Source organism: Talpa occidentalis, unplaced genomic scaffold (assembly GCF_014898055.3).
Source record: "Talpa occidentalis isolate TD23 unplaced genomic scaffold, MPIMG_talOcc4v2.1 talOcc4.3, whole genome shotgun sequence".
NCBI lineage: Eukaryota > Metazoa > Chordata > Mammalia > Eulipotyphla > Talpidae > Talpa > Talpa occidentalis.
In genome coordinates, this window is record NW_023603184.1 from 22,967,597 (window position 1) to 22,992,642 (window position 25,046).

The window sequence follows — 25,046 nt, forward strand, 5'->3', positions numbered from 1 at the left end:
CCAGTGCTTGTATAAATAAATTAATTAATTAAAAAAAAAGAAAGGGTTATATAGAGATTTAGGCTAGGGTGACCAGACTAGCACTCCCCACTTCCAAAGTCAGATTAGGTGACATGCAGTTCTTGAAAAAAGCGAGCCCACTGTGTGCGCAAGACCCAATGATGTTAGTGTTTTTTATAGAGAATTATCTTGAAAATTATCCTTAGGGTGCTACCCTTCAACCAAACACTCCTTTCCTACAGAAGACCATATGATCTGATGAAAACTCGTGCATACATTGTGCATTGTTCTAGATCTCATCTCTGCCACTCACTGGCTTATAAACTTGGTAAGTTAACTTCCCTAAGCATTCATCAGTTTAAGCTTCCTAAAATTAAGGATAGTAATAATACCCACCTAAAGGATTGTGGTAAGGATGCGGTAAATTCATAGAATTAAAGCATCCAGCACAGTAATGGATTGCACAATAAATCACAGCTAGCTGTTACCACTTATCTCAATGATCATTTCACTGTTTCACTTGAAATACTGCCCTTTGCAATACAGAGAGAAAAGAATTTTTAAATCATTAAGTAACAAGCCAACTCTGAAGGATATTGGTTCAGTATCAACTTCATTTCATCCCCAAATTCCTAAAAAAAAAAAGGGCTTTTAATAACAAAATCTGGCCAAGACTTCAGAAAGCCAAAACACAGAATTTGGCCCTTAACTTGACTGATTTAATGAGAGGGAACAAAATACAGAGACCTTGGAAGTCAGGTCGATCCCACCATCACCAGCTGATTTGACCCTAGAAAAGTGACTCAATCTCTGTGAACACCATTTTGCCTACATGGAGTGGGAAGAGGAATACCATTTACCATTGATGTGAGAATGTGTTCAATGTAAAGATTCGTCCATATCACAAGTGATTAAAATGCAACAGCATTTATCACACATTTAATATAATATTAACAGCTAGTGCTTCTTATTAAAATTAGTCTGTGGGGACCTTAGAAACTGGGGAGAGATAAATGTCAAAGCACAGAGGGCCATTCTGCGCCTCTGTCAGTACTTACGTCGGCAGACCTTACAGCACTGGCCAGCAATGTGCACGGGGAGGGAGTCTGGGGAGCAATTGAGAGGGGGGCAGGACATCCTTCGGCATTCCACAGTGCCACTCTGAGAAAAGAAGGACAGAAAAGCAATCTCAGAAGTCCCCTTTGTTGAAAATGCTCACATGTCATCCCAGAAACCTCATTAGGGAACCGGAAGCTGTGTGAGGAATTCCCAGTCTGCTGCAGGACCATGAATAAAGTATTTTCCCAGCCCGAACGAACCCAGGCCACCTCAATTACTTTTCTGATATACATCACTGACTTCATTCCACCTGTCCATGCAGGCTAAGTAGATTAGGCAGAAAACAAAAAGTCTATTTTTACAAGAACATAAATAACACCTTTTGCAGACCCTGTCAATCACTGTTGAGCCTCTAACAATCCATCTTGTATTTTTCCGTACAAACAATGGCATTCTTCTGATATTTATCAAATAATTTCAACTGGACAGGGTTTACATACCAATGATGGAAGGGAAGCTCTTGTAATTCTGTGAGACAGATGATGGACAGCTTGTAAAACACAATCACACCTAAAAACTAATTAAACTCCCTTTTAAAATTTATTCTAGTCCCTTCTCTCTGATACACCAAACTGCAAACAGTAAGCTCCTTAATAACATTAAATCATATTAGAGTATGTTGTCAAGGGAGAGCAACTTTTCATATGCAAGTATTTATATATGAAGTGACACTTTTCCAGCTTCCCTTCACTATGGCTAAGATTACTAAACAGGCACTTAAGTGAAAAGATAATACCTGGAGTCAGCATTACTTATTTAAAAGTCAGATTACATGGTAACCACTGAGATGGCCCCCATACGGCTGATTATTTCTTTCCAAAAAGGCTTACTTTGCACGTGCAGTTCCTGCAGTGGTCACCATCGACCCAGGAGTCCTGGTCTCTGTAGAGCAGGCCACTGACTTGACAGGTCTTCTCACAATGACAGTTTTCCAATTGACTAAGTCTTGTCTCTGCATAATTGAGCTGCAAACAAGAGTCAGTAGGTGTGATCTTGGTAATACCACTGCATTGTCCTAAGAAAGCTTATAGCAACGGAAAAAAACAAGCAGAAGACAAAAGTATTCTGAGCAGCCCACTGATTTTCAACCACATCTGTTTTGGTTATTTAAAAAAAAAAAAAAAAAAAACAAGGTGGAATCATTCTAAATTGAAGACATATTGGCTCCCGTGGTCTAACGAGCACCAAATGAGACATTACACTATCTCAGGGACTCATGAGGTACATAAACATGTGTGCTTTCAGCTCAAGCCCACACAGAAATACTCCATAATGAATGTGTTCTCAAGGACTCGTTACACTGTTTACAGAAGATCTAATCAGGAACTCCAGTGTGCTTACATTTATCTCCCACCACCCTTTCCGTGTTCCAGAGTGTCATGGTGTTCAAAGTGGGAAGAGTGCTTTCTTTCTTAGGGAAGCCACAGAAAGACTTTAGTTTCTCCCTAGCTCAGGTCCTCCAAACAGAATGCCCCCAAGAAGCCACGTGGTGTTCAAATAAATGTCAGGAGACTGGATCAAGAAGGGGTGGTACATATACACAGTGGAATATTACTCAGCAATCAAAAAAGACAAACTCATGCCATTTGCAGCAACATGGATGGAGCTAGAAGGGACCATGCTCAGCGAAATAAGCCAGAAAGAAAAAGAAAAATACTGCATGGTCTCACTCATAGCAGGAATTTAGAAAACCTAAATAAGGGACCAGGGAAAAGATTAATTATAATAAAGTAAAAATCAAAATCAACAAGCAACTATAAATCAGAGACACACTACGGGGTTGGGGGGGAGTAAGATCAAAACAAGGGGGGTGGGAATTATATGGGGACTATAACCAAGATGAAAATGTATACATTGTGCAAAAATGAAAAATGATGTAAAAATATATAAAATAAAAACAGAATGGTAGATAGATAGATAGATAGATAGATAGATAGATAGATAGATAGATAGATAGATAGATAGATAGATAAAAAAGGTCAGGAGGTCAGGAGAGGTCACCAAACCTCTAGGGCATATCAGGATTTTGTAAAAGAACCTTTTTCACTTTTCTAGGTTACCTAACTGTAATCATTAATCATAGAATCTTAGAGTCACCAATTTGAAAGGGACTGTAAGTTGAGTGTCCTCCCAAGTAACTACTTGGAGTGCTTATCCAATCTCCTCTGGCACATTTGCAGTGGTATCTTCTAAGAAAAGCCACTTTTGTGTTAGCTCTGGATGTTTGAAATTTCTTTCTCGATTTGAGCTGTGAAATATCTCGGTCCCTTTTTCCCATTATAACTAGTTTTGTCTGGCAGCTCATTCTGAGCAAGTCCTATCTCTTCAAACTTTCAGCTACCCTGTCTTCAAACCTCCTCTGACCACATGCAGCAGTGCCAGGTTCCCGTAATAGCTCCCCGTGGTATGCTTCCAGTCCTTTTTCCTTATCACTTTCTACTCAACATACTCCCAAGTGCCTTCAAAAATATGGTGCAAAAGCCCACACTTTGGTATATCTTTCTATGGTCACATTCATTCTAAGGAATAACTCAAACCAGTAGCGATACGATCCTTCTTCCCTTTTCCTTACATGGAAACTGCCCTGATTGAAACCATACCACTTTCCAAAAATTGGAATAATTTCCCTTTGCCTTCTGGATCACACCTTTACCTCCAAGTCTTATGTATGTTCCCCATACAGGAGATCAATTCTCTAGTTCAACTAAGACTACTTCAAGCCAATATTTTAGCTATAATGGTTGAACCTGGGTGATAACTCCTACCGTCTCTCCATATTTAATTGTGGCTCCATTCCATACCTGCTCCTTTCAATTGGTCATAACAGGCTACACTCTAAGAAATGGAATCCTTCCTTGATTCCAACTTCAGTTTTTGTCACCTATTTCATCCTTTTCTTCTAGGCTTTTGGGGTTTCTCAAAAAAATATGAGCCTTATTTGCCTTTTGTGAATACTACCAAAGGGAAAACAAATTAAGTAGCACCTTAGACAAAGCACATATACCATAATCAGCTCCCCAAAACAGAATTTTGTTTGTGCCTGAAAACATTAGTTTCCAGTGACACATCAAATATTCAAGAGCTTCCAAAACTTCAGGTAACAGGTTATATTTAAATCTCCACCTAATTATAGAGTTTCTAGAATCGAGGATAATTACCATTTGGGGTAATTAGGAATTTGTTGCGGTCAAGTGACACAAAACATGCAGATAAGAGATACAAAGGAAGTGACAACTTAAATATTTTTATTTCATTTCTATAGTCCCAGTAGCTTCTACATAAGGTTGTGATTGATGTATAACCTTGCATTAAGCAGAAGAGTTGAACTAGATCTGTATTACTCCTAAAAGTGGCTCAGAATGAGGTATTTGTGAGAAAAAATGTGCCTGTCTCACTCTGAAACTCCAGAACTCTAGTGTCTATGGGAGTTATAAAAGACTTAAATGACCCAAAAGACAAATCTGTATCTGTCTAAGTTTCCTGAAAATTCAGAGCTTGCTAAGGGTAATATTGGCAATTTCCAGTACTATCCAACAAAGCTGAGCGACGCGCACCTATAAAACTCAATTCTAAGGAAAGCCTCAGTTTTAATATAATGAAAGCTATTCTCAGGGCTGATTCTGCTTCCCTCTGAACTTTGTTTTTATTTTTTAATATATTTAGCCTTTTCTGACATTGAAAAGCCCTAATCTCTGTAATAATAAAAGTGCATCAGATAAACACAAAGGCGAAGGAATATTAAGGCAAAAAGGTACATTTTCCAAGGCACTTAATATGTAATCTTGCCTTCCTTTTCCCCCTGCTAAATTCTGTAGCAACAATAAAGGAGAAAAACAACTCTGAATCAAAAAATGAATTACATTTTCTGTCATTGGTATTAGCATGCTGAATTTATACAAATTTATTTTCAAAAGCTGTTTCTACACTACCTGCCATTTTCTCTATGAATATCTACAGATCCAAAATAGATATGGTGTCAAATCTACATCTCTATTCTGTCTTAGCTCTGCTCATGCATTTATCTAAGCATCCATGGACCAAATCATTTATTCTGAACTCTACACATTCAGAGATAGACAACAGAGGCTTTTTTCACAGAAGAGGTCAATGAATGGATCTGAGTAGATTAGTTGTGTGATGAATTGCTTTTTCTCCTTTGAAATACTATTTGGCATTTGCTACGTGGAAGAGAGAAAAGAAATCTTCTATTGTGTTAAACCTTTAAGTTTAATTGAAAAATCACTACTGAGCTTTCTGAAACAATGAAAGTCTCAAAATTAAATATGTTACAAGCTGAAATGCCACTCCGAGTGTGGCTTGCTTTGCATAAATAGATATGTCAAAGAAGTAATCAAGAAACTTCCAGTCCCCAGTATCTCTTCTTCCTGACCTTAAAGGTGGAACATTACTACCACACAGGAGGATGCAGGAGCAGGGCAGGGCCTGGCCCTACTGCTATGGTGCAGCCCAGAAGGCAGTGAGTGCTATAGTGCCAAGACTGACTGGGAAAACTTCTGGTAAGACAAGGGGTTGGTGGTCTCTTGTGGATAATTCAAGGGAGGAAGCAAGCGACAGCTTTCTCGTACCTTCTCTGCCTTGAAAAGTATGATTTTCCAGAATGCCAGGATTCTTCGTACTGTGACCTCTGTCACATAAAGTGGGGGAGCAATCTGTTCTAATGATCACTCTCAGGCATTTCCAACCTCAAAGGTGTAAAGGAACACAAAGTCCTCCAGGTCAGACCCCTTGGTGATCTGGTGTCTTTATCTATTTGGTTGATCTGATTTGGGGTACCAACTCCTGTCCAGCCTATGCATTGGGTTTGTTCTTTAGTAAGATGCCATAATTTCCACCTTGACCCAAGTGTGAGGTCCTTTGGCTGCTTTCCAAAGCTTCCAGTGCCTAGCTCCAGACCACCACCATCACAGAAAATGGCAGAGTCTGCTAGACTTGGTGATGCCAAGTCACTGGTGAAGATGTGCATTTACTTAAGGACCATCTTCCCCCCTCACAGCTGAGTATTTTTTCTAAATTTAACAATATATAATTAACAACCGCCACCACTGTGGTGCATGCACCAAACAAGATCTCCAAACCTCAACTGCCTGGTCTCAAGAATATTTGTGAAACCAAGTATAACAATCACCATTTTACGTATGGGGAAACTGCAGCAGGAACAAGTTCACTGATTTTTTCCAGGATACAAATACTCAGAGAAGTGATAAAAATGAGAATTAGAGTCAGCCCAGTCTGACTCTTAAACCTATTTTCTATCTCTTCCAGGATCTATATGACCACCTGCCAGCCTACTCTCACCATAGCTGCTGGGTAAACCAAATCTCCACATCCATCAGTAAATCATGCCACGACAGGTTTATTCTACTAGAGGTGAAACGTGAGTCCAGATAGATTTGGTGCCATACAATTCTTTTTGCAGCCAGGAAATATTTTTGGCTTCTCTCTCCCGATCAAATAATCTTTATTCTACCAAAAAGGTGAATCACACTCCGTTTCCACCAAAATGGCCTATTAGATACTTTACCAATAAGATTATAAACACTTCACCAACTGAACCAACTAGATAAAGTAGGTAAGTAAAACCTCTTTAAAATGATCACAGAGGGCCTCCCTGGTGGCCCAGTGGTTAAGTCTCAACGCTATTGCCACTGCGGCCTGAGTTCAATCCTCAGCCAGGGAGCTAAGCCACATGGCACAGCAGACCTCTCCTGTCTCACCCTCTGCTCCCCTCAGCAGTGTATCTCAGCATATCTGCTTGTTCTGCTCACCACTCTGTCTCTGGTGGATCCTCTCACCCACCCCCCACACTTCTGGCCTACATCCCAGTTCTTCTGTGCAAAAAATAAAATCTTCAAAAATAAAAATTAAAAAATTAAATCATCACAGAGCTGATACAAAAGGAGGAAAGCCACGGTGGTCAAAGCACTCTGACAGCCAGAATCCAGGAGGCAAGTAAGCACTAACGACCATCTATGCACTGAAGGTTCTGCCCAAGGGCTCCAATTTTGAGCACTGTGCAGACATGGCAGCGAGTAATTAGAGAACAGTTTCCCAAAGATGGGGTACCTTAGAGTAAACTCCTACAAAAGCTGGTTCCAAAGGACTGTGCCCTCAGTTTAAGAGTAAACTGAACAGTAACAAGGTTTGCACAAGGCATAGAAAGATCACCCTGATTATACCTTGGCAATGGCTAGAGAAGTATCTTCCTTGAGAATTCTTAATTTTTTGCTGAGAATTCACCTAGCTTTTCCTAGGTTAGCAGTTTGATTATGAACAGTCTCTGGAGTTTGAAAATCCGTAAGGAGATAATGTAATATCAGGAGGTCTGTGTGGTTCTGGGGGATGCACACACACCAGAAGGGTGAGTTCAGAGGCTTTTTCTTGCCCTAAACTTCCTGCTTCAAAAGCTGCCACAAGCACCTTGGTGACTTTTCACTCTCAACAGGCAGCATCTGAACATGCTTCTTCTTTTCCTTTAAATTTGCTCATTCTTCTTACTAATACTGTCATCGTCTTGCTGGTACCATCCACCACTGCTCTCTCAATTAGTTATTCCTTCTTTTTATCTTTGTTTCTCTTTCTAACTACTTGTTTCTCTTCTCCAACTATAAAGTCTATCAGCTATGATTAAATTTTCAGAGCATCGGTTTGCACCCCAGTTCTGCCATTATTATCTTGCAAACGCTATGGAAACTTCTCGCAACTTGGTCTCTCATCTGGCTAATAAAACAAACCTTGCACACAGGATGGTTGTGAGGATCAAAAATTGACAGGTGTGTGAAAAGTTAAAGCATTGTGATAACTCACAGAAGTGCTCAGCAAGTTTAACCTAGTATGAGCAACTCCCCAGTTTCTTCAAGATCAGGGGTTGACAACCAAAGCCACAGGCCAAATCCATGTGTTTCTGCATGACCTGTGAGCTAGGAATGAATTTTATCTTTTACAGTGGTTGTATTTTAAATAATTATATTTAAATAAAGTAAGTATAGGCATTTAAATTTCAGTTTTGCCTCTTGGCCTGAAAAACTTGAAATCTACTAGAAGACCTTTCACAGGAAAAGTCTACCAACTCTTATTCTGGATGATCGTATGTTCCCAACTATGCCGTGAAAATCAAAGTACTTGGTTTTCTAATTACAATTCTATTCACGGTTAAAAAGAAACAGACTTATAAATCTTCCAAAGTACCAGGGCAGGGGGATTTAGAAGGAGGATTAAACCATTTTCTGCTTGCAATTGCCCACAATTAAACATCTTCTGCCTCACAAATGCCCATTTTACATGAAATATTTTGAGGACATAGCACAATGTGGCTCCTAGGTAACATATGGCTAAAAAGAGCAACAGGAAAGAAAGAGAAGAAGGGCACCCTCAAAGCCAGACTGCAGAACTGCAATCACCTGACACTGAGTGGCATGTTTCTTGTTGGAAAAAACTGGTAGCAAGCTAAAATATAATTAATAGCATTTAGGTCAAGCTGCTCCAGACAATAGGAAATAAAAGCCTCTACGTGCCACAAGCTGGGAAGGCAAATCGTTGCCTGCATTTTACATTCTCCCTCTACTCAGAAGTGAAAAGCTAATGTTTCAGCTCTCAAGGCTCAGTTTCTCTGACAAAAGTGTTGTGTCTCTTCTTTTCAGACAAAAGGACAATTGGTCAACTCCTAGTTTGAAAAAGAAATGCTATCTCCAGCCACACAGTCCATAGATTGAAAAAATAGTTCTCCCTCCCATCAACCTACCCACCCATTTTTTTTCCCATATGCCATGGCTGCTGGCAGGGTGCAGTCATAGCTGCAGGTGGAATAGGATTAATGTATCATTTTCACTGTTATTAAAATTATTCCTTTCACAGAGTATAATGTCTCATAGGTCCAACCTAATTCTCTCTTTGCCCTAGGCCGGAACTCATGTCCACGACTGATTGGTATCATAACAACAGTATTAGCCACATTCTCTATTTATTCAGCGCCTTTCTCCACAAGGCTCAGGGCTTTTCATTATGAATCTAATTTTTATGAATATATAGTAAAGCCTCTAATTGTTTACATTTTTCCTTCTGCCACTCGATATGAACATCTCTATGGTAGAATCCACGTCTTGTTCAGCATTGCCTTTGTGCCTGACACAGCACCTGGCAAAGAGCAGATCGTTAAAAGATGCTTATTGAGTGGGTGATGGAGAAGAGAGAGGCAGAATGATAAAACTCAAGGCATTGACAGGCAAATTTTGCCTCCTTCACTATTCAATTCAGGACCAGTTTTGAAATGAATCATAGTAGAAAAGTGACATAATGCCTTCCTGTGACAGTAATCTGTTCCTAACAATAGCTATTTTGCCCCTTCTGATTATTGGCAATTATTCTTACATCCAAAATGCATTAGCATATAAGCAGCAGCAGCACTGACCATGTATCATCTTACAGTTTTACTAGTGTAATAGCCAATGGGCAAGTTCCTTTCCACTCCCTGGAATCTACAGTGACACATATTGCCTCTTTACTCTGCACATTTTTCAAGTAAACATTCTGATACAGCCTAATAGTTTCAAAGACGTAAATGGTTATGTTTACTATAGATATTCCTATTTCAAGTAAGGATAAACCATTTTTATAGTAGCATGCTGCAGATGCCAAGGCTAAAAATATTTCCATTATAACATATCACTCTAAATTCCAGATAGGATAGAGAAAGAAATGAAATATCTCAAGCAAAATTTAGATACCTACTTTTGCAGTCATCTTGGCCAAAAGCTCTTGTAAATCCATTATTCCTTGCACCAAGCTTAAGAAATCACTGCAAGTTGGGCAAGCTCAATAAAGAAAATATAAAATAAATGTTGATACAGTGCTAGTATAAGAAAGCACAATTTCAAATAGTAGGTATTTGTCTATATAGAAACATTTTGCTTTTTTGGTTAAGTAACACTTTGCAATTGTAATGATATCACAGAGGACTTCAATTCTAGACCTCTTTCTTCTATTAACAAGCAAAAAGAAAAGAACAGGAAATAAAGACTTAACTGAAAAGGCAATATGACACTTTTAAATTAAACCCCTGCTTTTTATTAGAGTTGACTAAAAAACCTGAATTATCATACAAGAGGAAAAGGTAAACTCAAATCAGGGCAATGAGTTTAAAGAATAAGAGGGTTTTTTTTTTAAAGTTTTATTTAACATTTTAAAAATATGTTTATATTCAAAATATATTTAAGTATCAGAACCAAATTGCAACTATAATACTTTCCTTACCTTTAAATTTTAATTCTATAAATGCATAGGTTTTTAAATGATTCAAAGAGGCAGAAATATCTGGTATAAACTAAGTTCTCACTGTTTTCCCCACCACCTCAGAAGTCAATACTGTAGTTTGCATATATTATTCCTGATATGTTACTAATACTATCACTTGCATAATATTAAAAAGTTGCCAATGTTTTAAGTTGCTACTTACTGCGATTCAGGTTCGGACATTGTGTTATATGTCCATTAGGCATAAAGATGATTTTCCCATCTTGGATGATCCCCTTGAAAACAGAAGAGAGAGGGGTGATTAAATTTTTTGTGAAACACTTCAAATGGCCCCTGTGTGCAGTCACATACTCTGCAAAGCAGATTATTTTCTTTCAGTAATTCAAAAGGTGAGTTGTCCTTAGTTCACATTGAACATCCCAAAACCACCCTCTTCTGGAAAGCTTGACCTGCAATTCATCAGGAGAAAGCTACAATTTTTTATCACTGGTTGATGTAAATGATCTCTTAGCACAAAGATTCCATCAGTAAATATCCTTAAACTATCAGAATAAAACCCACTGATGCAATAAAAATTATCCTCAATTCTGTAGTCATCTTGGAGTATTCAATATTGATGTGTAAGACTTTTTCTTATTAGAAGAGGAATGACTCAAGTTCTTTTCATGCTGGATGAGAAGCTGGAAGTCCTCTTATTTTTAACAATCTATTTTTTAAAAAGCTTTATTGGAAAAAAAGGCTTTATTGAAGTATGCAGGATTCCTTTTAAAGCAGGAAGAAAGATAATGGAAACATATTGGGGTATAATGCCCCTACAGATTCATTTAGCCAAGTAAATAAAATTAGACATGGGGGAAATCCCATGACCATCTTGGTTCTCAGATAATTGAGTAACAGGTGTCTTTGCTGGTGTGTCAAGATTGCTCAGCATCTCACTGTGAGTAAAAGGTGGCCCTTTAATTCTATAATTTAGTCTGTAAAACAGCACCATTTTAAGGAGTCATTGGGGCTGCCATCTCTCAATGAAAATATTGACTTGGCTTTTGGATTTTTTTAAGTAGAATTTCAAGATTCTGTTTTAGGGTTTGTTTTTTTTTTTTTTTTTTTCCCTGATTTCATGAAAGAGATTACAGAACAGATGGAAGATGTGGAAGCTGGTTCAGAATATTGAGTTTAATCTATAAATAAAATATAGGCCTAAGACAGTGCTGCAAGTCTTTCAGAGGGAGTAACATTTAACATTTATGTGCTCATCATCTAAACAGCAGAAGGTAATCAGCAAATGCTGTTTTCTGCTTATTATTGCAAGATAAAATATTAATTGAAAATATTAATAACAACAACAGGATCACAAAACCTCTTCCTCAGAGTTAGATAAATTTGTTAACCTCTTCGTCTCCAAGGCTGATGCAGTGTTTGTGATTACAAGAGACAGTCTCCCCACAGGAAAGAAGTCCCTACTACTGCTCCTCAAAATTAATTTGTAATCTCTTAGAGGGAAAATCTAGGCAACAATTAACGGTGCAAAATCTAACCAAATTACCTTCTTCTTGGTGTGAAGTTGCTCAGTTTTTGAAAACAAACTTCAAGAAGTCAGTGTACCTTTCAAATACTTTTGAGAAATTTGAGAAAAGCATGGAATTAGATGTTAGGAACCTGATTCAAATTCTGAATCCACCTCTAGCTAACTGGAAAAACTTAGGTAATAAATCATCCAATTTCTATGAACTTTAGTTGTTCTATCTGGCAAAGTAATGCTGGGTGCAAAAAAGATTCTTCCATCACTCAAGTTCCAGGTTAACGATCTAGACATCCACACCTAAACTGTCGCAATTTAGGTATACGTTTTCACTACTTTTCAAGTTTTAAAAATATTAATCTGGGACAAAGTTATAGCTAATCATCAAAGAACACACTATTATAGAGAACTCCGTATCACTTTACAAAATATCTAACTCACCAAGTTGACTATGGATGAATTAAAAGTGACCAACCCACCCACCCTCCCATGCCTCTGACCTGTACCCCAGTTCTTGTATAAATAAATCTTAAAAAAAAAAAAAAGTGACCAACCCAGAGTTTAAGGATTTCACAGGACATGAAACCATTAGTGCTAAAACAGATTCGTGGGCAAATGGAGACAGTGAGTCTAGGCAACACAGGGTCATTGTAGCACATGTGCAAGGAATGAATTGAGTTCATCTATTGCCTGCTCATTAGAGGAACCTAAGCCATTCTTATTTTTATGTCATAGAAATGGCACTCAAACCTTTAGTACATTTGTTACAGTATTAATTACCTTTCCAAAAGTGAAAATGCATTTGAAAAGGATATTCTATCCACTCATCCTGTAGCAATATAATGTAGTACAGTCATTTTCCTTTTGTGTTTAAGTGACCACTGGCTTTAGTCATGTTATAACAAATTCTTTTTCTCACACCTTTCTTGCCTGCCTCCTCACTTCTGTCCTTCCATGTTTAATCTCTGGTGCACATATGTGTGCTATACAGGTCATGAGGTAAAAGTCAATGATATTGACTTGAACAAAACAGAAAAGATCTGACATCGTCTTGATGCACGTTAAGAAAAATAATCAAAGTACTTGACATTTTTTCTAAGGAAAAGTCATAGGGGTCAGCCCACATACTGGCATAAAGAGTTGTTCTTGCCAAATGAATCAAGATGGGAATGTTTAATTCTAAGAAATATATTCACCCCCATTTAATGCTACCTAATTAAGAATAGTAAAGTGCTAGAAACCACCTAAGTGCCCAATGACTGACAAATAGCTAAAGAGGATGTCATATATATACAAAATGGAATACTATATAGCTATAAAAAGATGAAATCCTTTCATTTGCAGCAACATAGACCTAGAAGATATCATGCTTAATAAGTTAGATAGAGAAAAGCAAACATTCATATGATTTCACATACGAGATAAAGAGATTGACTCAATAAGCTTTTAGACTATAATACCAATTAATGGTTACTATTGGGGAGGGGATAGAAAAATTGGGAATATGGGGACAATGGTAGTGACAAGACAGAATTAGAGTTTAGCAATAAACTTAATTTAGTATACACATTGATTCTCCTGATGCATACCTGAGACTCGTACCTTATAATGTCATAATGTAATAGTACTTCAAAAAAAGATGGAAATGTTAATTTATTAGACTGGATATAGTTTCAAATTGGATTAAAAGAAAAGTACTATATACTACACAATACCAGCTGTAACCCAAAGATTTGAACATGTGTATATGGTACATGTAAACACATACATGTGTGCATGACCAGCACCTTCCCCCACTACAAGAGCCAAAAGGTCTTGCATTGTGCTGCCATCTAAGTGATTTGGTGCCTGGACATTTATCAACAGGAGAATCGTTTGTTAAGCATCCATTGGTTCAAAAACTAGTCCCCATACAGCAAGTCCTTGAATAACAACATTTAGTTCAATGTTTCACTATAATGTGAAGAACTAAAAATCAATTCCTGGCCAGGGCCACTGTGTGTGGAGTCTGCACTTTCTCCCCACATCTGCACAGGTTTTCTCTGGTTCTCCAGTTTCCTCCCACACCCCACAGATGTACACAGTAGGTTCATTAGTGTATCTTAATTGTCCCTGTGTAAGCACGCCCTCAGATGGGAAAGGTCTCCTGTTGAGAGCTGGGTCCCACCATGAGCCCTGACCTGCCAGAATAGGATCTGGCCTTCTGAGACTCTGAACTGGGTGGGTTGGAAAGTAATGGCAACTATTAATATTAGAAGTGTTTGCATCTTTATTTAGAGGTTTGGTGATGCTTTTCTGGTCAGGTATAGGCTGTGGGAATTTAGCTCTCATTTCTATCAAATAGCCTAGAGTTTGATTTCCTCATATCATTTCACTAAAACTTGTAGTTTCCAAAGACCTATTAACCTTGAGTGAAGATATGTCCAAGGAGAATAAGCAGAGAAGAGACAGACCACTCAAGAATGGTAGGTGGCATTTTTGAGAAAAGAACCTCCTTGTAAGGCTTCTCTTGGGTGAGCCTGCAAATGAGCAGACCGCCGTACCTACCCTACATACAATTTAATAGCGATCTTAACTGAGTTTAGTCATATATACCATCCAGATGACCTCAACACATTCTATGCCAAGGCTGTGTCCTCAAGGAAGCTTCTGTGTGGGTAGGGTGAGCAGAGCATACAATGCAAGGATGCAGAGAAGATAAGGAGCTTTCAGTAGCCCCGGTTCAACTCACATGTCCACCAGATGACATGTCCCCCTTGAGAACCTCCTCCAACAGCACTCTAGGTTTCATTAGAAAGTTTAAAAAAGGAGTTTTATAAAGTATAAAACTATAAACTACCAAAGTAGCTCAATCTGTCTTATTTCTCCCAGAAATATTACCTAGGAGAATTTCCATAGATGAAAATGTGCCCTCAAGCACTGCAACTTCTCCCAAAGGAGAAGAAATAACGGATAAAAAGAGAACTTCCATTACTTATCATTTAACTTGAAATGCATCTATACTTAAAAAAAAAAAAAAAAGAAAGAAAAGAAAAAGAAAACAGAACTCTAGCTGCTCTGTACTAGACTGACCTCACTTGATCTTTTATTTTCAGACCTATGCTTTATTTTGTATCATCCATCATGGCAATATTTCTCAAACTTCAACTTTCTTGACAATTACACTTAGAATTTAAAATTAAGATTCTTTGGTCAACCCCCAGATCCCATTTCAGTAGGTAGGGATAGAGTGAGTCAAGAAATCTTCCATTTTATGGGCCTCCCCAGTGGCACAGTGGGTTGAGCATGGCGCTGTGAAGCTGTCCACAGCCTCTGCAGCGCGGGTTCGATTCCCAGCCAGTCAGGGAGATTCCCACATGGCGTGGCAGACCTCTCCTGTCCCAACCACTCCTCCCCTCAGCAGTGCTCTCGCTCAGTCTCTGGTGAATCCTCTCACCCTCCTGCACCTCTGGCCTGTACCCCAGCTCTTGTATAAATAAAATAAATCTTTAAAAAAAGAAAAAGAAATCTTCCATTTTAAATGCTTTCTAATGTGAATCTAATGAAAGGTACAAGGACCACACTGAAAAACCCTGCTCTAATGCCAAGCAATTTTGTCTTGGAGCAAGAGGTTTTACTCACTAAAAGTTCACAGTGCTAAAAATAAAACATCACAAACTTAAATAGAAATTGAGTAAAATCTCACCAGTTAAGAACTGAATAGCAACTAATAGAATTACTAGATAATAAACACAGTAAAGACAAAGATTCTGTATTTTTTCATCTCAGTGCCCGGCACAGCTCAATGTTTTCAGTACATCAATATATTTCAATAAATTTCATACAGAAGGCACATGAATGCCTTAAAAGCATGAAATTCTTGAAAGAAATTATACAATACTGAACAATATCATTTTGAGGGCTATTAAGGTTTGTGAAAATCATGGAGGATATTAGCTTTTAAACTAAGGGGATATACATCAGAGTTTTAAAAGAGCTTGGGGATGGCATTTGTGTGTCATTTGAAAAAAACTTCAAGGTTATTTTAATACACCTAGTGAAGACCACTGATCTAGAGCCAGATCAGGGGTCCTTTGACCTACGAAAGCAGCTTTTCCAAAGGGCACTTTAACTCTAGGCTGTACACTCAAATCTACTAATTTCAAAACCAGTGCTGAGCCAGTATGACAAGATGTAAGTAAAAAGAGATCATACATCAGCCCAATAGAAACATGAGTGACGTTGCTACAATGAAGTTCTATTATCAAAATGAAGTTCTATCTTAACTGCCTTAGTGATAGATACTAACCAAGCATACATAATCAATTATTTCCACTAGATACCAACATTTTCCAAACAGTTTTTCAGTGCTAGGAAATACAGGTCCTTTTAGGTAGCCTAATATTGCCCTCTGCAATCCTATTCACACTATTAGTTTGCTAAACAACCCATTTTCTCCTTGTTAGATAACACTAAACCTCAGCTGATCTGAAGATCGAAATAAATTCCTAAGGTGCAGACACCAAATTAGTAAGCTTTCACTATCAGTACTGACAAAAATATATGTTTGCCCTTTGTTAAATCCACCAATTGCCACCCTCTGCCTCCTGCACTGAGCTCTCCAAACACTGAAAAATAAATCTTCACCAGGTAGGTTGAACACTATGGATTTCTGTTTGGGGAACTAATGCCCATTATTTCCATTGTTCCAATAACATTTCTCATTTCACAGTAAGAAACACAAGAAGACGCAATAACAAAAAAAAGAACTAGAAAAATGATGTCATTAGGACCCTCTTATGTATGGAATACCTGAGATTAGGCAAGCCCTTTCAACACCCAGAACTTTCTGATCCAAATGAAAGCTGCTTTGCCACCAAACAAATGCTAATTTTTCTTTAAAGCTCATTTCCCTGCAGATCTCTGTTTACACTGAAGAAAATGGTTTCTTTTCTATCTTTTCTTTTCTTTTTTTTTTTTTAACATGCTAACGCACTGAAAAAAACTGCTGGGAAAGAGAAAGGGTGTGGGGAGAGTTCCTGGTGAGCATGTAAATCTATGGATGAAGATGTGTTCTGTTTATAAACTGGCAGGGACCCAAGCTTTGGCAACTGGCTAACAAAAAGTAAGACTTGGGTAACTCGCATGGAAGATTTTTCAAAAGGCAACCAATTATATATTTCTGCCCTGAAGACAGTTAATAAAATATTCCAGCTTGCATAAAAGCCAAGACAGACACTTGTCGACTTTCATTAGGATCAATAAAAACTGTCAGCTCATTAGCATATCATTAGCTATCCTGCTGTTTTCAAAGTCTTAACGCACAGAAATATTAATCTACAAATGTATAGGATGCCCCAGCTCTGTGGCTTTGACTTTCTGCATTAAAGGAAAAATAAGAATTAGATGAGAGGAATCCAACACAGCTTCTTTTTCTATGTGCCTATAAACATATGTTTACCATCTGTGGAATTATGGGAACCAGCTGAGGTAAAAACAACAGCTGTGGCATTAAAAAAAAGTGTAATCAATTTCACTTTCTAGTGACAGCTCAGCTGTTAAGGAGAAAGTGATGTCCAGGTAAGGGAAAGGTTTCAGGTACAAATTTCCAGACAAACAGAGAGAGGGGGAGGCAGAGACAGAGTACTTCAGGATGAAAGACTGGGATGGGATTCTCCCTGAGATCTCACTATTAAGAAACTGTCAGAACACCCAACCCACTGAAGCACCCTATAACTCACTGCAATTCACCAAGGCTGCTGCTTTATTTCTCTAGCTTCTGAAACAGTAACAGCATAATCAGCTTAGAAAGCATCAAAGGAAAATTGAGTGGTAATCACCATCTTGATAATGAAATCTATGACAATCAGAAGATTCAGATAAGCCTATCACTACTGGCCAGCTATATTCTCAAATGAATGCTGTTTTGAAATAAAGAAATCCCCGGCTTGAGTTCTGTGTTTCTGACAGGAATTACCTAGTGCTAGAGGCTTCTGTGCCAAGAGCACAACAAGTGATTCCACCCTCTGTTCTTTCATCAGCAGCACTTCCATCCCACTACTAGTAAGGATCCAGCACAGCCCAGAAATCAGGTTTGACAAGTGAAGAGCTTGTGCTTTTACTTTGCCTACAAAGCTACATATTAATATTTAAAATAGAGAATAGTGATATTTTAGCCTGCAAACACATCACAAGCATTTTTAGTTCTGCAACAATAAAGCAGGTGTGGTTCCTGAACTTAGGAGACGGCTTCTACGAGATAAAAATTTAAAAACTGAAGGTGTGCCTGGAAAATAACGTCTCACCTCACCAAAGGACTGCCAGGAGCACTTGACATATAGACTTCTGAATAGCAGAGCAGTTTTCAAAGGTTCCCCATGGTGAGCACCCTTCTAAAGCACCACTGGGAGAGGCAATTGCCAGTGCGGGGTATGGAGAATCACAATGCTCAGTACAGAGCCAGACTGCGCAGAATTGCCATCCCTTCTGGTGGACTCCAGGGACCAACTGCTCCTTTGGGCTGTAGCCCCAGAAAAAGACAGTAAGACCTGTCTCCTCCATGGGACATGGTGTATTTAAGTGAAAGGTCTCCACCAGATGGTAGTCACAGAGTGACTGCTATGTTGTGAGCAAGCCCTTGAAAAAACATCTGTTGAATGTTTTAGTGAACAAGGAAAGTTTCTGAAATTTAAAAAGGCCTAGGTTTAAATCCCATTTCTATCCCTTAGAAATGATGTGAGATTGGCAAATTGCTTAATCGCAATGAGCCCCCACTGCCTCTGAGCCTCTTTTCCCTCTACAGTGGCAAAAATACTAGCCACCTCATCAGGATTCTCTAAAGGTGAAATGTAGTTAACTGGGCAAATACATGCAGGGCCCTACAAGGTTTAGAACACAGAGCATATTCATTCAACAGAGCCTGGTGCTCAGCCTTCGTGTTTCTGTCTGTATCAGGTTTCTGGGTTCCTCACAAGGTTCCTTCCATCTACAGAGACACACACCCATTGAAATAGAGAACGGGACTCAATTGGTTCTCCTTTCCTTATGCACAAACTCCCAAATGAAATCCCTAAAAGGCAGGAAAAGTGCCTATCCTTTCTCCAGTACAATGTTAAATACCAAGGAGTGTTAAATTCACCAGGAAAGGAGGCTGTATGTGTTGTAAACCTGCTAAGGGCTCAGTGTTATTAATGTACATTCCTAGATAATTTCCATTCCCTTTATGAGACACATCTTTGCCACTTTACAAATAAGATTTGTAGCTTAAGCACTCATTCATTCAATAGTATATTGTCTGACAGCTATATGTCTGCTCTTGCCGTAAGCACTTGCTAAATGAAATAGACATGCTTTGATCCTAGCGAAGTTCACAATCTAGAGTGAGCAATAATAAACACATAAATGACCATATAAACTACAATGAGGACCAGCTACATAAAATGCAGGGTCCTTTTCAAAAATGGTTGAGGGCCTCTCCGGTGACACAGGGGTTAAAGTCTCAGCTCTATCAAGCTATCACCAGTTACTGAGACCTGAGTTCAATCCCTGGCCAGGTTGCTAAGCCACATGGCACAGCAGATCCCTCCTGTCTCGCCCACCCCTCCCCCTCAGCAGTGTATTTCAGTCGATCTGCCTGTTCTGCTCTCTACTCTGTCTTTCAGGAATTCCCCCACAACCCTCCGTTCCCCACCAAACTCTGGCCTACACCCCAGCACTTGTATGCATAAATAAATCTTTAAAAAAAAAATGGCCGAGCACTTGAAGATGGCAACAGCAGAGCCGTAAGTCAGTGGGCCCTTTCTACATGCAGCAGCCTGGAAGACTGTCCAGGAAGCCAGCCCTGACTCTATGCTCAAACCATAATAAAGTGATGAAAGAAATGGAGTCGTTTCAGCGAGAAAGTATGTGCAGGATGACTGTAAACTGAATCTCTCCCTGTCTCCACATCTTAAACTATGACTTCAGTTTTCTTTTGCTTCCTCAGACTGGTCAATTTCAGTCCTGTTTAAATTCAGTGAATCTTTCTTCACCCTGCGCTAATCTGTTGAGTTTTTCTCATTAAGCTTTCATTTTCGTTTCAGTTGTTCGTTTTTTGCAGCTGCTCCTTTAAATGGGAATACCTTCCGGTTGTTTATTATTTTAACATTATTTTAACATTGACTATTTGAATATTGTAATGACTCTGGAGATCAGATTCTCTCCCTCCCCTACAGTTTCCTGGTATTTTTCTTTTTGGTTTGGTTTGATAGTTGAATGCTGTCCTAGTCCCCAAATACCTTTGCAGACTATTCCAAGTTGTGCCTAGTCAACAAATCTCTGTTCCTACTGAGGAACAGAGATTTATGTTGCAGGAGTATTTAGACAGATATTTCCTTGAGTATCAGGAAAAGGAAGGGGAGCTATAGATAAAGAGTAGGGGAAGAGAGAGAGGAGAAAAGATGGAAGAGGAGAAGTAGGGAAGAGAGAGGAGTGGGGAGAGGGAAAGGTGGGAAATTTCCTTCAACACAGCCAGACTTGCGCTGTATCTAGAGACTAGCATAACAGGAAAGCTTAGGGTATTTGCAGATCTTTTCTGGACATGCACCTTGCTCTGGCATGCATATGGCTTTTTATATGCAAGAGCTTTTCCATGCCCCGATGGCCCAAAGCTTATCTCTCCCCCACTTCCCCTCCTTGATTTAAGTGGTTTTTCCTATATATCAACTGTAACTTCCTGGCCCACATAGCTGCAAGTTATTTGCCAGATGCCTGCCACTTTTCTGGCCTAGGAAATGAGAACCAGTCCCAGATGGGACAGGTATACAAAATCATTTGGAAAATAAGGTTTCCACTGTTCCCTCCAGAACCAGGGACCATTGTCCCACCCTGAAAACTTAGTATGATATTTTTAAGACTTCCAGGAGCTATGATTAGCATCCATGGGGGGGGCAAGGAAAAAAAATGCCACAAGTCATTCCTATTATTTTGATGTTCACTTGGTTGCTTTACACCTTTGAATGTTTACAAAGTTTTGAGAAAGTTGGTTCTCAGGTTTTTTGGTTTTTTTTTTTTTTTTTTTTTTTTGATGTTTCTATGAAGGGAAAGGACCTTAGAAATGCCCACTCCACCATTTTGCTGACATCTAATCACCTGTATTTTTAATATGACCTTCAAGAGATTTGGGTACACACTGAAGTTTGACAGCTACTAATCGAATGAATCACAAAAACAGAAGCTAATTATTGGCCATATCTTACATCCTCTGGGATCTACTGCTGGAGACCAAGAAAAATTCTTGTCTAGACCATCAACACTTCACCCATGTCAGCAAACCCTAATTTGGACCTTCAAACTTACTATATCAAAATCAATGAGAAAGTCTTCTAAAAACAGAGAAATTCCAAACCCACAGTTCATGTTCTCAATGAGTAGTCAATGTAGCACAAAATTTGATTTCCCCATGTAATTCTGACATCTTTCCAGAGTCAGAAACCAGTTGCTGCCCTTCATTAGAGACCCAAAGCCCCCAAGAATATGTAACAATAAGCAATATACTTGAGATGAAATTCTTTGATTTCTATTCAATTTCAGTTATTTTAGCATTTGTGTGAGTCTACCACACTTTAAACTTTCTCTGATTGATGGACAATTAGTTTTTTCCAATACAAAAGAGAAAAAAAGATGCTTCTACAGTGATGACTGTACATATCTTGGTATAGGATGAAGAATATCTTCAATGTTTATACTGAGAAGCTGGGTTCCTGTGTTATATGGCATGTGCAGCTTCAGCTTTATAGAAAAATTCCCAAATTGTTCTCCTTAGCGGTTATCCTGATCCCAGTTTCCACAACAATGAATACATTTCTATTGCTCAACTACCTTCACCAGATTTGTTTTTTTCAATTCTGCCCAACTAATGGATAAGAATAGATTCTCTTAGTGGTTTTAATTTGCATTTTCAAGATACCTACTGAAATGTAATTCCAGTACTTCTATTGGCTATTCATGTTTCCACTTTGGAGAACTGAACCTTCATAGCTTTTGTCTGATTCCTTGTTGAGTTATGAGACTCTTAGTGATTTGCAACACTTAACAGCTATTATTTCTTTGCAAAATGATTGTGTTGCCAAGATCTTCTTTGAAGAACATTTTGCATATTAATCTTGCCAGTATTTTCTTTAATAGTTTTGTACGTTTTAAACCCTGCTTAAATAATTCTTTACCCTCAAATCATGAAGATACGCTTCTATGCTATCTTCTAACACTTCTAAGTTTTTGCTTTCATGTTTATTTAATTCAGTTGTAATTATAATTGATTTTTATGTATATTGTCCAAATATGTATTTGAAACTTCCTGACAATGCACAAAAACTAATTACATGAATTTATATATATGAAATAATTAAATAACTGAATTTTCTAACCAGTTATTGATGACTACATCTGCCTATTGACCAGCAATGCCACTTCAGTTATAAATCATGTATCCAAGTTTCTGCATATAGTGAAAGTATTTCTTTCTGGCCTCTCGATTATGTTCTTCTCTTAGTTGATGTGTCAGTTCTTTTACTGATATCACTCTTTCAATTGCTATAACTTTGTAATAAGATTTTTCCTTATCCCTTCACTATGTCTTCATTATTTTTAGTCCTAGTGTTCCATATGAATTGTAAAATCAACTTGAAGATTCTACTGGGGGGAAAAAATCCTGCTGGGAACATGTAACAAGTTCATTGACTCTAACGCTCAGTGTGGAAAGAATTGATATTTTTATTATTTTAAGCCTTCTCTCCAAGAACGTGGCATACCTCTCTCCATTTAGGTCTGCCATAATAGCTTTTAATAAATTTTTATTATTTGCTTCATAATTTCTATGTACATATTTTGTCTGATTAGTTCTTAAGTACTGTGTATGTTGGTTGATATTACAAAGGAAATATCATATTTAACTACTTTTTGTTGATCCTACTGCTGTTCTGCTACTGCTAATTTTGTTCAGCAATGCAACTTATTTTGGTCTTTGAATGAAGTTGGTAATCCTAATAATCTGTGGATCCTCATTTTTTACGTAGATAATAATTTTACTAATTACTTTTTATAATCCTTAAAGTTTTTTTATTCTTCTGATCTGATCTAATGATCTACAGCAAAATATTGAAAAGAAACAATGGTACAGTGATTCTTGTATGATTCTTGATTTTAACAAGAATTTCTTAATATTTAAACCATAAGTCTGATTCTTTTTTTTTTTTCCAAGATTTATTTATTTATTTATTTATTTATACAAGCACTGGGTACAGTCAGAAACGCGGGAGGGTGAGAGAATTCACCAGAGCGGGGAACAGAACAGGCAGACCGACGAAATACACTGCTGAGGGGAGCAGCAGGCACAGCAGGAGAGGTCTGAGTGCGATGTGGGACCCTCGCCCGGTGGCCAGGATCAAACCGGCACTGCAGAGGCTGTGGGCAGCTTTGCAGCCGAGCACTCAACCGTTTCGCCACTGGGGAGGCCCATAAGTCTGATTCTTACATACATCTAATTTATGCACTTTAAATCAGTTTAATGAAGTTTCTTCTATTCCTATTTTTCTAAGAATATTTTTATCATGTGTTGGTATTAGGTTTCATCTAGTGATTTTTACACTTCTTTTTGTTTAATGCAACTAATTATATCAATAGATTTCCTGATTATAAAAACATACTTGCATCATCTAAATGACTTGTGCTTTCATACATTCTTCCTCTCTCTCTCCTGCCATAACCTCCTACCTCCTGGATTCAATTTGTTAATATGTTGTTTAGAATTTTCAATCCACTCTGTTTAAAAGTAAACTGACATGCCCATGTCCATTCTTATACAGTTCTTGGGAATCAAGTTTGGGAATCAAGGTCACACTGTCCCCATATGTGAGATGGGTAGTGTCATTTATTTTTTCCTCTGGGAGAGTTTATATGAGGTGGGAATTACTTCCTTGATGTGACAGAATTCCCCTGTAAAACTGTCTAAACAGAGAGGTTTTTCATGAAGAGAAATGATAGTTTTAAAAGTGAACACATTCCTCTGCTTTCCCTGTTGGATTCAATCCCAGTATAATATGACTTTGTAACATATCCCATTAAAAGGTAGAGTCTGTTTCCCTTTGATTCTGACCTTGTAACTTGCCTTGGACAATAAATAAGGTGTGTAAATTTCAAGTTTAGGCTTCAAAACCCGTGCACACATCTGATCTGGCTCAGGAAATCCTAATCCACCACTATGTATACAAACTCAGATTAGGATGCTAGAAAATCACAGATCATGCAAAGCAGATAAACCACCCAAACTAGGCGATGCTAGTACAGCCCACCCCCAGAAAATTTAGCAGCTGACCTAATCTTATGAGTCCCTGAGAATACAGAACCACTCAGCTGGTGCATCATTGTTCCAAATCACTATGCCTTGAGTCTATTTGCAATTCACCCAAAGGTAACTGGGAACAATAGATTTTGAATCATGAACTCTTTAAAATACTTGAATGATTCTAAGACTATCCCTTAAGTGCTTTTGATAATCTATTTTTAGGAAATTGTCCTTTTTGTATAATTTTCCATTTTATTAACAGAAATTTGTTAATAAAGGATTACTACTTTTGCAGTTTATTATTTTTTTATTCTGTTTTTGTGCCTTCTCTCATTTTGTCCTTACTGAAACTTCCAAATGTCTTTTTAAAGGACTGTATTTAGACTTTTTTGATCTGATCCACTTTATCTTACTCATCATTTTATCAATTTCTGCTCTTATATGCTTATTTTAAAATGCCTTTTATTTTCTTTGATTTATTCTAATTGTCTTTCTCTTCTTAAGGATGACACTTAACTCAGATTTCTTCCTCTTCTGCCTCTGTAGGATGTAACTACTTTGAATAATTTCTTCTATTCAATGGCATGCCCTTTAACTCTTGGCCACTTATTTTGAAAAATGTTCCAAATTTTAATCTATTGCAATACATCGACCTTTTTTCTTTATGGTTATTACATTTATGTCTTCTTTAAGAGATAATTTTTCTTCCATCAAGGTCATAAAGATATTTGTCTATGCTAACTTTTTAAGCTGTATTGGTTTACCTCTCACAGAATTAGATCTAAAATCCCTGGGATTGGCTTCCCTGGTGGCGAAAGGGTTAAGCACCGCACTATGAAGCAA

At 38.0% G+C, this 25,046-nt stretch overlaps 1 protein-coding gene across 2 annotated transcripts in view; it reads right to left on the minus strand.

The window, feature by feature from the left end:
• The window catches only part of NELL1 (neural EGFL like 1), a 738,699-nt gene that overhangs the window by 571,234 nt on the left and 142,419 nt on the right, over window positions 1-25,046 (minus strand). For both annotated transcript variants that reach the window (XM_054699344.1, XM_054699343.1), the window contains exons 6-9: window positions 10,589-10,661; window positions 9,865-9,947; window positions 1,950-2,084; window positions 1,059-1,161 (exon numbers count right to left, since the gene is read on the minus strand). In XM_054699344.1, the coding sequence (XP_054555319.1) occupies window positions 1,059-1,161; window positions 1,950-2,084; window positions 9,865-9,947; window positions 10,589-10,661 (394 nt within the window). The remainder of the gene's footprint in view (window positions 1-1,058; window positions 1,162-1,949; window positions 2,085-9,864; window positions 9,948-10,588; window positions 10,662-25,046) is intronic.